This window comes from Ursus arctos, unplaced genomic scaffold, assembly GCF_023065955.2.
Source record: "Ursus arctos isolate Adak ecotype North America unplaced genomic scaffold, UrsArc2.0 scaffold_15, whole genome shotgun sequence".
In the NCBI taxonomy this organism is placed as follows: Eukaryota; Metazoa; Chordata; class Mammalia; order Carnivora; family Ursidae; genus Ursus; species Ursus arctos.
Window position 1 is genome coordinate 43,467,283 of NW_026622819.1, and position 16,218 is coordinate 43,483,500.

Here is a 16,218-nt window from a genome sequence, read left to right on the forward strand (position 1 = left end):
GCATTTAATCTCTGCATTCTTCTTCCAGTTGACCCAACATTTTAAAGTTACAAGATTGCACACAAAAATCTAGAATTCTGGCTTCCCTCTGAAAGTCATAACTGGCAACAGGGACCTCACAATGGCCACATTGGCTAATGAGGAGGAGCAGCAGCCCAGATCTAAGGCACAGACACTTCCTGGATCCCCCCTGCCCCTGACTCCCCATGTCGGGCCCTCGGCTGGCATTCTCATCACCAAAAGCCCTCTCCCAGACAGAGCTCCCACCTGCCTCCCTGTCAACAGTCTCTGACACCTAACTGTCTCCATTCCTCCCACCAGTACACCTCTGCGCTAACCTACGATGGGGTGAAGGTGATGGCTGAGGCTTTTCAGAGCCTGCGGAGGCAGAGAATCGATATATCCCGTCGAGGGAATGCTGGGGACTGCCTGGCTAACCCCGCTGTGCCGTGGGGTCAGGGGATCGACATCCAGAGAGCTCTGCAGCAGGTGAGGCTGGCACTGTCTGTCCCTTCTCGTGGGAGCCTCGTAGGGGATTTCAGCATGAGTTTCAGGGGGGATGTAGCTGTTTAAAAGAAAAGGTAGAGGGGCACCTGGGTGGCATAGCTGTTAAGCGTCTGCCTTTGGCTCAGGACTTGATCCCGGCGTTATAGGATCGAGCCCCACATCAGGCTCCTCCGCTATGAGCCTGCTTCTTCCTCTCCCACTCCCCCTGCTTGTGTTCCCTCTCTCGCTGGCTGTCCCTATCTCTGTCAAATAAATAAATAAAATCTTTAAAAAAAAAAAAAAGAAAAGAAAAGGTAGAGAGCATGCCTCAAGTTTGGAGCACCACTGCATTGTGTTGGTGGCTGCTGGCATACATGGAAGCTCCAGTAGAAATTTTTTTTAAATAGTATGGAATTCCTGGGGCACCTTGGTGGCTCAGTTGGTTATGCGGCCAACTCTTGATTTTGACTCAGGCCGTGATCTCAGGGTCATGGGCTCAAGCCCAGCATCTGCTCCCCACTCGGGGGAATCTGCTTCAGATATTCTCTCTCTCTCCCTTTCTCTCTCTCTCTCTCTCTAAAATAATAAATAAATCTTTTTTTAAAAGATAGTATGGAATTCCTGATAGTGTAAAAAGCTGTATTTTCTGCTTAGGGAGTATGCTGAAAAGGGAAGCCAGTGATTCTGCAGTTGGAAAGGGGACTTGAAATACGTAGGGTTGAAACCCAACCATTTTAGCAGTCTCCTGGAGACTCCTCACTCTTGCCCTGATTTTCTGTATGTCTTCATTACCTTTGCTGTCTGGGCACATTTCATGAGGGGACCCTGACAGTGTTTCTCAGTACTCGTGATCCTATTTTCTTGCTTCTTAGCATTGCTGTCATCAATTTTGTTGCATCAAGAACAGTTGAAGAACAGGGATAGGAAATGGTCATTCCCATTCCAATCAATTGGCTATGCAAAGGATTCTTAGGCTGAATCTAGATTCAACAGGGAAGAGTATAAATATTCAATTAATGAGATGTCTGCTGTGGAAGCAGGATGAGACAGTGGTACACGTGGGCATGTATTTAACATTCCTGGTTTCGAAGCTTCTGGGAGCTTGCCCTCAGCTTTATCACTCTCAGAGCTCCTGGAAGTCTCTTGAAGTCTCTAGAAATACCTCGAGTCCAGGCTGTGATTCTTGAACTACAGAGGGATATGTAGCACTATATGATGCTTCTGATGCCTCCTGATAGAAAGGCTGTATTTCCAGAGGGAATTGGGCAAAGAGGGTAGTGCCAACTCAAAGGAATGTCAGAGTATCCGGCACAGTGGCAAGCCAGCACCAGCAAAATATTCAGATGCAGAGGCCACTCATGACCCACCCTCTGCCCCATCCAATGGACTTGCCTGGATAAGACCAGTTTTACTTTGAAGACTACATTAACAGAAGGTGAATTGGGACTCCCAGGGGAGAAGAGGAGCATTTCTGAATGAGGGAGAAATGTAGAGCAAAAATGCACAACCATCCCCATTTGTTTTCCAACCACACGTGCTCTAGCAATTTTCACAACCTGGAGAAAGAGACGAGAAAGGAACATCACCAGCTGTTCCTCTGCTTGGATGAAGTTCCTTTACATGGAGGAGAATATGGAGTTCTGTCCTTTGGAATGAAGCTAAGCAGCAGCCCTGTGACTACAGGAGGAACACGCTAAGGGGTCCGCCAGCAACCCTTTCTGCCCTCCCCGATCTCCATGCGGGGTGGCACTTTCGCTGGGCAGTAATAGCAGACGTTGACATCGGGCAGCTTCCGAATGATGGCCAAAGATGCAGCATCTGCCTTCTGGCTTATTTAAAATGCTCTTCCAGACTCCACAGTCGAGACAGATTCTGTTTGCAATGTGAGACTGGTTTCAGAAGGTCCCGGGGACTTGCCCTCAGCTTCACCACCCTTCCAGCTCCTTTGCCTCTCCCATCTTAATGACGTCCCTGTCAGGAAAATATTCTGACGCCACCATGACAGTGACAAAGCCTAGGAGGCAATGTGGGTGGCAAGAAGGGCTCTGAATCAGGAGGCAGGAGAGCTTGGGGCCAAGTCCATCTGGGCCCCAGTTTCTCTGAGTGACCGTGAAATACTTATTCGGATTTCCTACACACTTCCCTTTCCTTATCCATGACAATGAGGAAGATGGAGAGATCACTCCCAAGTTTCACCTGGCTCCAAGCATTCTAAGCATCTTTTTCTCTCTTATGGTCTAACCCATGTCTTTCTGGTTGTCAAGCATACTCAGTCTTCTGCTTCTGTCTTCAGTGGGGCTTGGAGGCAAGTGCCTTAGTCAAAAGAATATGACCTCTTTCATATTGTCTTTGAGTCAAGACATGTATCTGCCTCCCTGGCAGCCAACCAGCTGCTCCCTAAGAGCCTGTTGTGTGTTCTGGTCTGGGGCCAAGTACTGGAGATAAGAGAAGGCAAGACCTACCCCCAAGAAATTCTCCTCAGCCTCTATTGGGGGGTGGCATGGGTGGAGGGGAACTAGCCATAAACACGAAACCCCAACATTCTGATCCTAAGACCAGCTGTTCAAATGGATTCCTTTTAAATCTTTGGTAAGAATCTACAATCACAAGAATTTATTGATGAATGAGACCTTAGAGATTACTGACTTCCATTTTCCCTTACTTTATAGATGAGGCAGCTGACCCATAGTGGGCAGGGACTCATCCAGGGTCACACAGCAGCTGAGCAGCAGAGGCTGGAGGAGACTCCCATCCTATCCCAGGCTCCTCTTCCTGCCTCAGGCCTGTCCTGTGGGCCCCTGTGCCTTTGCTTGTACATATTGAGCTCCATGGCCCTCCACACAGTCATGGCCACTGTCCAGACATTTCACCTTCTTGACCCATCTCTTGGAAAAAATCATGTCACTGGGGAACAACTGCATGCCCACAATAGGCGAGGTAAATCCCACTGACATTCAGTCTGTGGAACCCATGGTTGAGCACTCAGGTCTCTGCTGCCCTAATCACTGGCCTTCAGGTCACACACTGGGAAGAGACTTGTAGTGTTCAACTTATGTGAGAACTGGGAGGCGTGTGACTTCGGTCTGAAGGAATAAGCCCATTATTCTAAAAATAATGGTACTGCCAGCTCTGATGTGTCAAGGGCTTCCTAGGTACATGAGGTACTGAACATACTTTACATATTTGATCTCATTGAGTCCTCAATATAATACTCTGTGGTAGCTAGTTTTATTAATTGTGCTTTATCAATGGAGAAAATGGGCTTCAGAGGTATTTTTTAAATTTCCCAAAATTCCATAGCTGGTTAGTGTTGAAACAGTAAAACTGAAACTCCAACCTGCATCTACTTGCTACTTCTCTCTGTGTACGTAACTGCTCGGAAGTCTCAGAGGTCCAGCCCAGCAGGGGAGACGCAGGGCTAGGGTCCAGCCAGCAATAGCATATGGCCTTGAGTAATATCTGCACACCACCATAACCCCCTCACCCTGCTGTAATTCCCCAGCAACAGAGTGAAGATAATCAGCCGCCTGCCTGTCCCGTGCCTGACAGCCAGGGAGCTGCTCAGAATAGTAATGAGCCCACGTCCTGGAAACGCCCAGTGCTGCAGGAAGGAGTGGACATTAGGGTGCCTGTAAGTCAGCTTCTGGCTGGCAGAAAAGATCCAGCTTCGCAAGTCAGGCTCTTAGGATTTGGATGTCACGGGCCCATTGGGGATATGATTTTTAAAAGCTCCGGACTCTCTTTCCCAGAAAAATGCACACGTGTAGACACAAATATTTTTGTATGACCAGGAGTTGGGACCACATATATTCCTAAAAGACCATCCCAGGACTTCAGGTGAAGAATATCTGCCCTAAATCATAATCAGACCTCTTAGTCTTTGTGTTTGCTATCTGTCAGCCAGTGATGAAGCCTATCACAGTGAAGGTATCCCCAGCATTGTGCCAGGTGAGATCTGGGGAGGTGTGGGCAATAGGGGTATAAGATACAGTTCCTGCCTTTCAGGACTCAAGACCCACTTTTGAATGGAAGACAAACTCAAGAAACACTAGCTATAAAGGTGTGGATTAAGGGCTAAATAACATAGCCAAGCTCTTAGTCCTATGGATGGTCACAGCAGAATGCCATGACTGAGGAATGTGGACATCAACAAGGCTTCCTATAAGAATGGGACTGGGGGGCGCATGGGTGGCTCAGTCGTTAAGCGTCTGCCTTCGGCTCAGGGCGTGATCCCGGCATTCTGGGATCGAGCCCCACATCAGGCTCCTCGGCTATGAGCCTGCTTCTTCCTCTCCCACTCCCCCTGCTTGTGTTCCCTCTCTCGCTGTCTGTCTCTCTCTCTCTGTGTCAAATAAATAAATAAAATCTTTAAAAAAAAAAATGGGACTGGGGCTTTAAATAAGGTGCTCATATAATTTATCATCCAAACTGGGACACTTACAAGTGAAAGAGAAAGCTATTATCAGTTATTCCAGAACAAGCAAGGTAGATTGAACTGCCCCAAGCAAACTGAGATGGATGGATACGAAAGCCTTGAAGGAAGGATAAATTCAAATGAAGAGTGAATCGGGCTTTGGAAGGTATGGGTAGAGATGTAAATGATATCCAGCAGGAGACTAGAGTCAGGACAAAAGCAAGGACTTGTGGCCATCATGCTTGGCTGTTAGGGAGTTAGGAAGAGAAGAGCTGGGTTCTCACCATGGCTCCACCAAGCTCTAGCTCAAAGATCTTGGACTAACTGCCCAACTTTTCTGGCATTGATTTTCTCATCTCCTAAATGTATGTAATCCTCTTAGCACTGCCTGCCTCAGTAGCTTGTCACAAGGCTCAAAATTAAAAAAAGAAAGAAAAAGAAAAGAAAGAAGAACGTATAAGCTTCTTTGAACAGGGGGGCAACTGAATGAGATAACGAAAGCCAAGTTATTCTTCCCATTGTGCAAGTGGGAAAGTGGGAGCTCAGAGGGGTCCTGAGACTTGCTGCAGCCAGAACAAACAGAATGTGGTCCACCAGGACCTAGTCCACAGGCCCTGATTTCCCACACCCAGTGGGCACTCAGGAGGAGGGGCCGAGAGGATGAGATCCACCCGAAGGCAGCCACAGAGAAGTTGTAGAAGCCCTGGGTCCAGAGCATCTCTGCTGCCTCCCCCAGGAATAGAGGGCGAAGAAATCTTCAGTGTTGATGCCTCAAACAGTGGAAACACCACCCAGCACTCTTCCATCACCAGGGAGGAAAGAAAAGTTGTCCTTCAGCATCTCATTGGCGGCAGACTCTGAGCTGGCACCCAATACCACTTGCAGGAAACCACAGCTAATTCTGTTTTTCACGGAGGGAGCTGGCAAGCGCCAGGATGGCGATGGGAGTTCCGAAAGCAAGAACTAAGGGGAAACTCAGTCTGACCCCAGTCTCCCTTGGATGGGTGATGGCGGGATGAGGGCCAAGAAGCTCAGCCCTGATGGATAAGACAGAGGTTTCGTGATCTGCCCAAGGCAGACGTTTCTGAGAAGCTACTGCTTCTGATTATGAATCCAGACTGTCCACATAAATGGTTTGGGACTGAGCCATTCGGTTGACCTCTCCTTGCTCTGCCATCATGAAAGGGTGATTCTGAGACATCTCTTTTCCCATACTTTGATTTATTGCAGTGTGTGTAAATCTTGGCTTCTCCAACTGCATTGTAAGAGCCTACAGCTGCCCCAGATGTCTCATACTTACTGTAAATCCTGAACCCAAGTGCCATAAGTTTGGGGTCTCAATAAGCCTATCTGTAAAATGGGCAAAATAACGGCTGCTCTTGCTTCTTTACTAGGTTTCTGTGAACGTCAAATAAACCTCTTCCTGTGAAAACATTTGACAATGCAAGAGTCCCTCGGGTAGGGGGCCTAGAATTTCGCTAATGGTAATTTTTTTGGAAACCAAGAAAGGCTTGTAAAAATGACAGTGACAAGACCTCCATTTGTGCTGAGAGAGTTCCCTGCTCTGAGATAACAGCTTAGCAGACTCCAGGCTTGAATGTTAAAGTCATCTTATTTATCCACACTGTACCTGCCCTCCTACCCCACAGCCGTAGTAGCAACAATCCTCGTCCTCCTCATCAATCAAATAATGTAACTTTACATGGTACATTTGTGTCCCGGGGAATACACACAGCACTTCCATTCTTTGAGGAGGAAACTAAGAAACAAAGAGGCTCGGGGCGCCTGGGTGGCTCAGTCCTTAAGCGTCTGCCTTCGGCTCAGGGCGTGATCCCAGCGTTCTGGGATCGAGCCCCACATCAGGCTTGCCGGCTGGGAGCCTGCTTCTTCCTCTCCCACTCCCCCTGCTTGTGTTCCCTCTCTCGCTGGCTGTCTCTCTGTCTCTCAAATAAATAAATAAAATCTTTAAAAAAAAAAGAAAAAGAAAAAAGAAACAGAGAGGCTCGGTGATGTGCTCATGGCCAAGTCATTAGGCACGACCAGAGCATGGCCAGGGAAATGCCCAGCAGAAACAGCGGGTGGCAGTGATAGGCACAGAGACCATACTGCTGTGCACATTTCAGAGCCTAGCAAGATAGCATTGTCCCCTGTTTGAGAGGCCACTTGGCATTATCACTGAAGATGATGTGCCTGCCTTTGACCCTGAAAAGTCTTAAGTCTTGAGCAAATCAGTTTACCTTCTAGCGTCTGGCTTCTCCCACATAAGGGAAGATCATCTCTAATGAGGCAGGGTTCCTGTATATGGAGATGAATGGGCATGAAAGTGCTTTGTAAACATGAAACACTTGGCAAATGGTGATAGTTATTAGCAACACTATTACTAACAATAAAAATAACAGCTGGCCTTTGTTGTACTCACCATGGGGACAACATTGATCATAAAATATCTCATTTAATCCTTAAAACAACCTTAAGACATAATTAACTATTAGTCCCATTAAACAAATGAGGAAACTGAGTCATAGAAATATTACACAATTTATAGTAAATGCCATACTGATAATCGGTATGATATCTGAGACTGGGGCCAAAGCACAGATGCCCATTTGGATCATTAATGGCACCCCTCCTTCTGTTTGGGAAAATCAGTCATCTGCATGTGTGTCTCAGTCTTTTTTCCCAGATGAGTCACATAAACCAGTACTTAGAACCCAAATGAATGGGAAAGCCAGAGATGGGCAAGAGATGACCAAGGTGAGAAAGTGAAGATGCTGACAGATTGGAATGGCTCCCTTGCTCTTATTCTTCCCAGGAGGATCTGTGCTTTGTTTTCTCTCTGAAAAGCAAAGCCAGCGTAGACTTTTCCAGAGCGAGGGTTTTTCCATATTTCATCTGAGAGAGAGAGTGAGGAGCTTGTTGTATAATTTGTTCAGTGCTCTGGGCCTGTCATGGCCTTCCCACTGAGAATTCACACCAGAAGGTGATGAGAGGGTCATCCTCAGAGCAGTCAGTCTCCCTTCTTCCCTCCCTCTCTGTCTCTCTCTGCTCCCCCACCCCTTCTTTCAAATACACACACACCCCAACTATTCTTATACCTTCTGAGGGCACAGGAGCTGGTCACTGTCAGAAAAAGATAAAACCCTATAAGGCTTCCTTTTAAGCTACTTGAAGGGGGAAATAAACAGTGTGGGGTTATAGGGCCAGGTTCCTGTTGGTGACAGGAAGACACTCACCTCACTGGCCTCAGGCCAGACTGATCTGAGAACACACGGTGGGTCACCATTAGAGAATGTGCTTTCTTGTACCTGAGCAGATGACACACAGCAAGACTCATCCTTCGCTGGAGGGTGGGCTCACGTGAGATTTATTGGTCATCTCCAGAGTGGCAGACTTGGCCCTAAAGCTCTTGAATCCCACTTGCTGACCACTTGACCTTTTATATGATCTTGAAGATTTGAGGCCACTAAAGTTTGATCTGACTCATTTGTAGAAAAGAAATCCCATGCAGCATATTTGGGGTTGAATGCAAATTTTGTTTTAGCCAGCTGAGACTTGTGTAAAGCCCTGAATGCTCTGGTCTTAACATGAAGACAGGGCTGGAATTTTGGAAACTGGAGGCTTAGGTGAATCTTCCAAGGTCACTCAGTTTCCCACAGTCAACTTCAGTTCTCCCAGTTCCAGGCTTCGGACTCCCACGTTTTTATTCCCCAGCCTCACAAGGGACCTAATAAATCATATTCAAGCCTAGTTTGAGGCATTGTAAAGCTGGCTCCTTCTCCTGACTCACTAGGGATGGCACACTGGTCCCTTTCTTTCACAGACCTCCTTCTGTTTCTCCACAAAAGGCATGTGTCAGAGGGGCGGTGCCGCCCATGGTGTGGTCATGATGTGGGGTGTTCTATTAGGGATGATGCAGAAATTTCTTCTCAGAATCTGCTTTGATCCATGGTTACTTTTGCTTAAGGCAACAGATGAAAAACGTTTTCAGGGTGAATCTCAGTTTGGTAGGAAAGAGAACTGTGCTCTGATGGCAATGTCTGCTACAGGCAAGAGAGAGTAGTGAGGTTTTTTAGTAGCCATGTTATTCCAAGACCTCATCCCATGTAAGCTTCTCAGATTGTGGATTTTCACTTCAGCAGGAAAAGCAAACAAGTGGAAGTGGGACTTCTGAGTTCATGGTTCACTACTTGGCTTTCCTTCCCAGGTGCGGTTTGAAGGCTTGACAGGAAACGTGCAGTTTAATGAGAAGGGACGCCGGACCAACTACACCCTCCATGTGATTGAAATGAAACATGATGGCATCCGAAAGGTAAAGGCCACCTTTGCTTCCATTCCACAGGGAGGAGAGGGCTGAGAGGAGCAGAGGGCCAGAGTGGAGGGCCTTGTAAGCCCATCTTTCCTGGACTGGATCTCTTTGAAGAGACTCAGGCTGCAAGGATTCTAGACTCAGCTCTGCCACTAACCAGCTGGGACTTTGGGCAAGGTTCCCTTCGCTGAGAATTAATTTACCCATCTACGAAATGGAGATAAAAATCTCTACCTTTGTCACAGGGTACTAGTGAAGATCCAAAGGATGGGAAAGTACTTTGAAAATATAAAGCAAGAGATGTGTATGAAATGTTACTGCTGTCCCTGAGGGATTCTGAAGAACTTGAGAATGATTGGTATTGATGAAGTTAAGCCATTTTCTCCTGATCCACACTTGATCACATCTACTCCCATTTCCCCTATGAAAGGAGTGAAAAATATGTGTGTGCATTTATGTATTAATGTATAGTATATATGCATATTAATTTTTAGAATAACATTCAAATCCTTGGGAAAGCATTCACAGTTTTACCAGACCCTGTGTTCTCTGGCCTCTGCCAGTTTCTGCACTCTTGACCGTAGATACTCCCTCTCTTCCTCTCATGACTCCAGTCATTCTGATTGACTTTGACTTCCTTGAATATATCGTGTTTTTCCTCACCTTGGAGCTTTCACACCTGTTCCCTCTACCTGGGGCTCTCTCTACCCCATTCCCCTCTTTTTCTAGGCCAACTCCTCCTCTGCCTTAAGCACTTAGAGTAAATGTCACTCCCTAGGGAAGCCTTCCCTGGCCCTCCTTGCCTCATGGTGGCCTCTATTTTTCTGTCCATGGCCTCCATCACATTCTTTATTCCTTACGGTGGCACGATACAATGGTAAGGGGCATGGCATCGTAAAGTAGAACATTAATAGAGTGCTGTGGACCAGAGCATTGACTCTGGATCCTGGAACTCAATCCTGGCATTGCCACTTACCAGTCTGTGATTCTGGACAAGTTATACTCTCATCTGGTAAATGGAGATCACCATAAGTAATGCCAACCTCATAGGTTCATTGAGAGGATTACATGACCTCACATGTGCAGAAGTTCTAAGTGCTGGGCCTGGCATATTGAAAGTTGGGTCTTTATCTCTCAAACTTAATGCTTTCTGTGCCTGTGGTGTCAAATACAGTTGCTACTAGCCATGTATGGCTATTTAATTTTTAATTAATCGAAATTGAAAAGTCAGTCCCTCAGTTGCACTAGCCATGTGATAAGTGTTCAAGAGCCCCATGTGGCTAGCAGCTACCATACTAGACAGCACAGATGGAGAACATTTCCGTCATCGCAGAAAGTTCTACCGGACAGCTCTGCTTGTGCTCTCTGTCCCCACCTCCCGCAAACCCAGATCCTTTGCTCTCGTCTGTAACCCCACCCTCCGTGTCATAGTCTATCTTACCACATCCCATTCACCAAGGCTATATTCATTTCCTATTGTGTCTGTAACTTATTACCTCCATCAGTGGCTTAAGCAATACAAATTTATGATCACAAGTCATGCTGGGGACTCCCTGGGCTAAAATCAAGGTACTAGCAGGGCTGTGTACCTTCTGGAGAATCTGTTCCTTCGTCTTTTTCACTTTCTTCTAGAGACCGCCCATATTTCTCAGTTCCTGTTACACTTCTTCATCCTCAAACCCAGCAACATCGTATCTCTCTGACCCTTCTCCCAACCTCACATCTTCTTTCTGACCTGCTTTTAAGAACCCATGTAGTTTGGGCCCACCCAGATAATCCAGGATAATCTCCCCATCTCGAGGTCTGTAACCTTAATCACATCTGCAGTGTGCCCTCTGCCATGTCAGGTGACATGTTACAGGTGCTGCGGAAAGGACATGAACATCGTCAGGGGGGTCACAACCCTGTCTACCACAAAGGCCAGATTTCAATGTCTCCTCTGTCCTCATGCCTTCCACACTCAATAGAAACCGTCTCCTGGCCTCTTGTGTTCCCACAGCACACTTGACTCCACAGGATGTCAGCACAACATCCCCTGTTGCAAGGCTATTTATACATATCCTGTTTTCCTTCCTAGGAACACTTTGAGGGCCCAGAACCCATATCCCACCTTCTACTGGGCACCAGAACCCATTTCCCATCTTCTACTGGGCACCAGAACCCGTTTCCCATCTTCTACTGGGCACACATCAGGACTCAGCTACCATAGGCCCCCTACCTATGCTAACTTTCAGCAGATGCCAACCAAGGGCTCCCTATCTAGCTATGACTATAACCATTAGGGGCCTAGCCACTTTCCAGCAAACCTGTGGCATGGAGACTGCACAAGGGCATTGTCCTTGGGGAATAAATCTACTGCAAGTGATGCTTATCCAGAAAAAGTCCAAGTCTGAGTTCATTTCTCTTATGCCCTATTCTCCTGACTCCTGCGCTGGAAAAGACATCTGCTAGGTTACTTAGCTCTTATAATCCTCAATTTCCACATCTATGAAATGGAGACATATCATGTATGCACTGGCCCCTGATCCTTGTTCGGTGAAAGTTACCTAGGTGAGTGGTTACACAGGTGTGGCCAATGACAGGGAGGTAGCACGTGACTAAAGTCTGAACACACTGGGATGACTTTTTTTTTTTTTTCCAAAGTATTTTGTTCTTTGATGTGGTTGTGAAGAATATCAGCCTTTGTGATACAGCTGTCCTTTTCTAGACGGATTAACTGAGGCAGGCCAGCCCAATAGGCTGCCTAAGGTCTCACAGTGAGCTATGAATAAACAGGGACCTTAATTTGGGCCACATGACTCTGCAGGCCACATTCATCTTGCTGTAGCCACTGTCACAGCTAAGTGGCTCAAGTGACACAATTGGAACATTTCCAATGACTGGTGGGGGGGAGTAGCGAGCTCAAAGTACTTTGCTGCCCTAAGAAGGGACACCAGTTATGTGACCTCCTTCCGAGACCATCTTCCTTTCAGATGCAGAGAAGAGGTGGTGTCACCCCCTGCAGCGTACATGAAAACATAAAAGTAGTTCTTTTATGGGAGGCCTTGGGCAGGCAAGCAAGTTGCTCCTACATAGAAAATTATTGACCGTGGATGGACCTGGGCTCTTCCTCAGAATCCTCAGAATGGTCTATTTCCCTCAGGGAAGAAAAAAAATACTGCTATTTCCTGGTGGACAAAATTGGCATTGTCTACTATATATGAACAGTTGTGTGCTTGTCAGAATTAAAACATGGATGTTATCCAGTTCTTTTCCCTCCAGGGTAATGGGGTGGTTGAAAATAAAGCCAGATTCTTCTCTACACATGAGCAGTAGGCTAGATATATTGGGGACATCGTGGCGATAAGGACAAAGAGAAGGCAAAGGCTTCTACCCTGGCCCTGTCATCGTCCAGCAGGGTGGCTTTAACTTCTCTGGGTCGTTAAAATGAGTGAGAAGCGCTGGGCTGCACAACCCCTAATTCCTCTCTGCACTGATGCCTTGGATAGCAATGCCTGTGACATCTTTGTCAGCCTCACCCCTGCAGTCATATTGTCCTTCTCCTGGCTGGACTTCAGCTTCCTCAGTGCAAGTGGGGTTAGGGACCCTCCTCAGCTGACCATCTGCCCATTGGTGTGAATTTCCCCAATCACTCCTCCTGGGAACGGGGTCTTGGCACTTTGTGTTGACCCTAAACCTCACCAGAGACTGTGGGGAGCCCCCCCCCCCATGTCAAGACTTGCACTTCATCAAGAATTCTCCTCAGGAGGGGAGGCACCCTAGCAAGATCAGCGGTTCTCAATCTTCAGGGAATAGAAGAATTACCTGGAGGCCTTGTTAAAAATATCGATTCCTGGGTCCCAACAGCTGCACACTCTGCTTTAGAGCACAGAGATGAGGCTCAGCAGTGTGCACATTTCAAAAGCCTGCTCCCCGAGCCAGGAGGCTCATGGTACTGTAGGTGGTTTGGTGAGAAACACTGGCAGAATGGTTATGAGCTTGGGCTTTGGAGGCAGAAGGCCAGGACTTCCATCTCTGCTTTGCTCTTCACTAGGCACGTGACCTAGAACAAGTTATTTCGCCTCCCTGGACCTCAATTACATCATCTCCTCTGAAGGAGGATAAGGTCCTGACCTTCACAGGGTTGCTGTCAGGACTAAAGTCAACAGTGCCTCCTGCCCCCCTGCTTGCAGTGAGCAATTCAGAAAAGTAGCACCTGCCACGTAGTGGACACTTGGCACGTGTTGGCTTTGTTTGTTTCAACTCCCTTCTTTAGGCCACCGGGGTTTTTTTTTTTCCTTCGGTCAGCCTTGAGTTTGAGTGAATCAGGCCGTACAAGCCCATGGAATGGATAAATCACCCAACAGAAAGAACAGAGTAACCTTAAAATCCACGAGCAAATGGCTGTGCTTTATTTTTCAGATCCCAAGGCTGTTTTTCAACTTACTTTCCGATGACTAAATTCTTGCTTAGACTGTGGGCTCAAGCATCCTTTTGTTTACAGGGAATCTGACTTTGAGAAAATCAATTCCTCCTGATCTGTGGCTTCAGGCCTTTTACTCAATCAGCCTCCTAGCAAAGTAATTTCTTAGATTCAAGAGTGACCTAGTTGTGCTCGTTTTGGTGCACGTTACATGGCCTTACCTGATAGATGTAATAAAGAGGAGCTGCTGCTTCTGGATCTGGGGCCTTGGTGATACTCTCCTGATCTTCTGGCCTATACCCTTGGCACCGGTTTGCCAACGCACCCTCTAGGTATCTGGGTCCAGTCTGACATCCCGCTGAAATGTGCACACTTCCAAGCATCCATCCATCATACAGTTAGCAGCTTCAGATGCCAGAATGGTCACTGGCTCTGCTAAAGCTGAATCCTCAGGAAATCTTGTTCACTGATTTAGAGATCTCTGTCCGAGATCTAAAATCCATGGTCAAATCCAGGTGAGATCACAAATTCTGATAAGTGGCTGCTGAGGGAGAAGTGCAAGGGAAGTTCTTTCAGCAAGGGAGCAGCGTTGTGAATTTAACCATCTTTACTATCATCATTGGTCCTGTAGCTGTCTTCTGCCCTGTCTGCAGGCATCTGCTTTTCATTGCAGCTTGACTTGAGCCACCCTGCCCTGCCCTGCCCCAAGTTTCTTATCCCTGGTTCTGCCCCTCTGTGTAAATGCATAGGACAGCCTGGGCAGGAAAGCAAACTAAAGTGACACAAAGTCCTGCTGATGTCAGAAGTAATCTAAAGAATTCACAGCCCTCCATTCCATATGATCTTTGGAGTTTTTCTATAAATCCTGGCGACCCACCTTTGGACATGCCAAATCCTCTAAGACATCGCTCCAACCCAACCACCTCTCTCTATTTCCATGGCTGACCCCAGAGCCCAGGCCACCTCCACACCTGCCTGGACATGTTCAGGAGTCTCCTGACCTGTCACTAGTCCTGCTGTCTGTGTCCTTGCCCTTCTACAAGGCCATTTTTCCACCACAAGAACTGGGGTAATAATTTTCAAATATGCATCAGGTTCTATTGGTCCTCTGCTTAAAATTCCACTGGCTTCCTGTTGCAGGTACATATAATTCCTTACCTTGACCTTCAGAACCCGAGATGCTGCTTCCCTCTAGCATGAGCTCTTGCTCCTTTTTCTCCAGCTCATCACCTCACAGCTACACCAGCATCTTTCTGTCCCTTTCCCTGGTATTCTCTATCACTGCAGTTTCATGTGCTGTCTCTCCCTGTGGTTCAGGTCTCGGCTCAGATGAAGTCACTTTGGAGAGGTGGTCCTTGACCAAGGTATCTAAAGTGGCCCCCACCCATCTGGCACAATCCTATTATCCCATTCTATTTTTTTCTTAATGCTTAGCCCTTCTGATACATTCTTGTTGGTTTATTGATCTAGACTGATGTTGGCCGACTTCAGCCTGCAGACCAAATCCAACCCACTGCCTGCTTTTGTATAACCCATGAGCTAATAGTATTTTTATAATTTTTAAATGGTCAAAACAAATCAAAAGACAACTATTTCATGATATGTGAACATTTTACAAAATAAAATTTCAGTATCCATAGCCCCATTCATTTGTTCAGATGGTGTCTCTGGCTGTTTCTGCACGCCAGCAGCAGAGACGAGGAGTTCCAACAGACTGTATGACCCACGAAGCCTAAAATATTTGCTCTCTGCTTCTTTACAGATGAAGTTTGCTGACCACTGACCTGAATCTATATTGTCTCTCTTCCCCTCTTCTCCACCTCCCTGCCACTAAAATGTCAGCTTTCTAAAAGCAAGGACCATAGTTGTGTTATTTATTATCTCCTCCCTGCCTGCACTATATTGACACATAGTAAGCACATGCATATAAGTTGTTGTTTATTAAATGAGTGAACAGTTTATTGGATGTCGCTGGTCAACCAGGGTGCATACTATTCTGGCCCATATTTCCATTGCCAGCAAATATGAAAAAAAAAATTGCCGGCAACTTTGAAATAACGCTTAAAGCAGAATTCAAAGTCATACATAAATGTATTAAGTTCAGATTCTTTAAATGTGTTAAGATAACCCTAGGTTCCGTGACAGATAAACTCTAAATTCTTAGCTGTTTAATGTAATAGATGTTTAATTCTTATTCACCTGGTGACCAGTTTTGGGGCTGAGTTGCTCTGGTTGAGACTCAGGCTTACAGAGGCTCCACTGTCTGCTTGCATCTTTCTGGCTATCGACATCTAGCTAACAGATGAGGAAGAACCTGCCCAGGAGATCTGGGGGGGAGTCAGGCTAGGAGACATGTGCATGACTTCTGCTGTATTCCACTGGCCAGAGCCCAATCACCTGGCCCACCTATATGTCGGGCAGGCTGGGAATCATAATTGCTGGCTAGGGAGCCACTTCCCACCAATACCTCTATGCTAGGGAAAGAGAATAAGAATCCTTTCTGGTCATTTAGTTGTCTTGGCCACAATAGGCAACTTACTTTTTAAAAATGTATTATAATGGTTCTCATTTTTGGAGGTCCCAGGCTGTGGCTATAGAGGCAGCCGGGAG

The 16,218-nt window shown here is 46.7% G+C and overlaps 1 protein-coding gene across 4 annotated transcripts in view; it reads left to right on the forward strand.

Moving 5' to 3' along the window:
* Positions 1-16,218, forward strand: part of GRIA1 (glutamate ionotropic receptor AMPA type subunit 1) — a 294,934-nt gene that overhangs the window by 182,261 nt on the left and 96,455 nt on the right. For 3 of the 4 annotated variants that reach the window (XM_026510831.4, XM_026510832.4, XM_044388533.3), the window contains 2 exons: positions 322-489; positions 9,105-9,209. In XM_026510831.4, coding sequence (XP_026366616.2) covers positions 322-489; positions 9,105-9,209 — 273 coding nt within the window. The remainder of the gene's footprint in view (positions 1-321; positions 490-9,104; positions 9,210-16,218) is intronic. The other variant, XM_044388532.3, reaches the window with a different exon arrangement.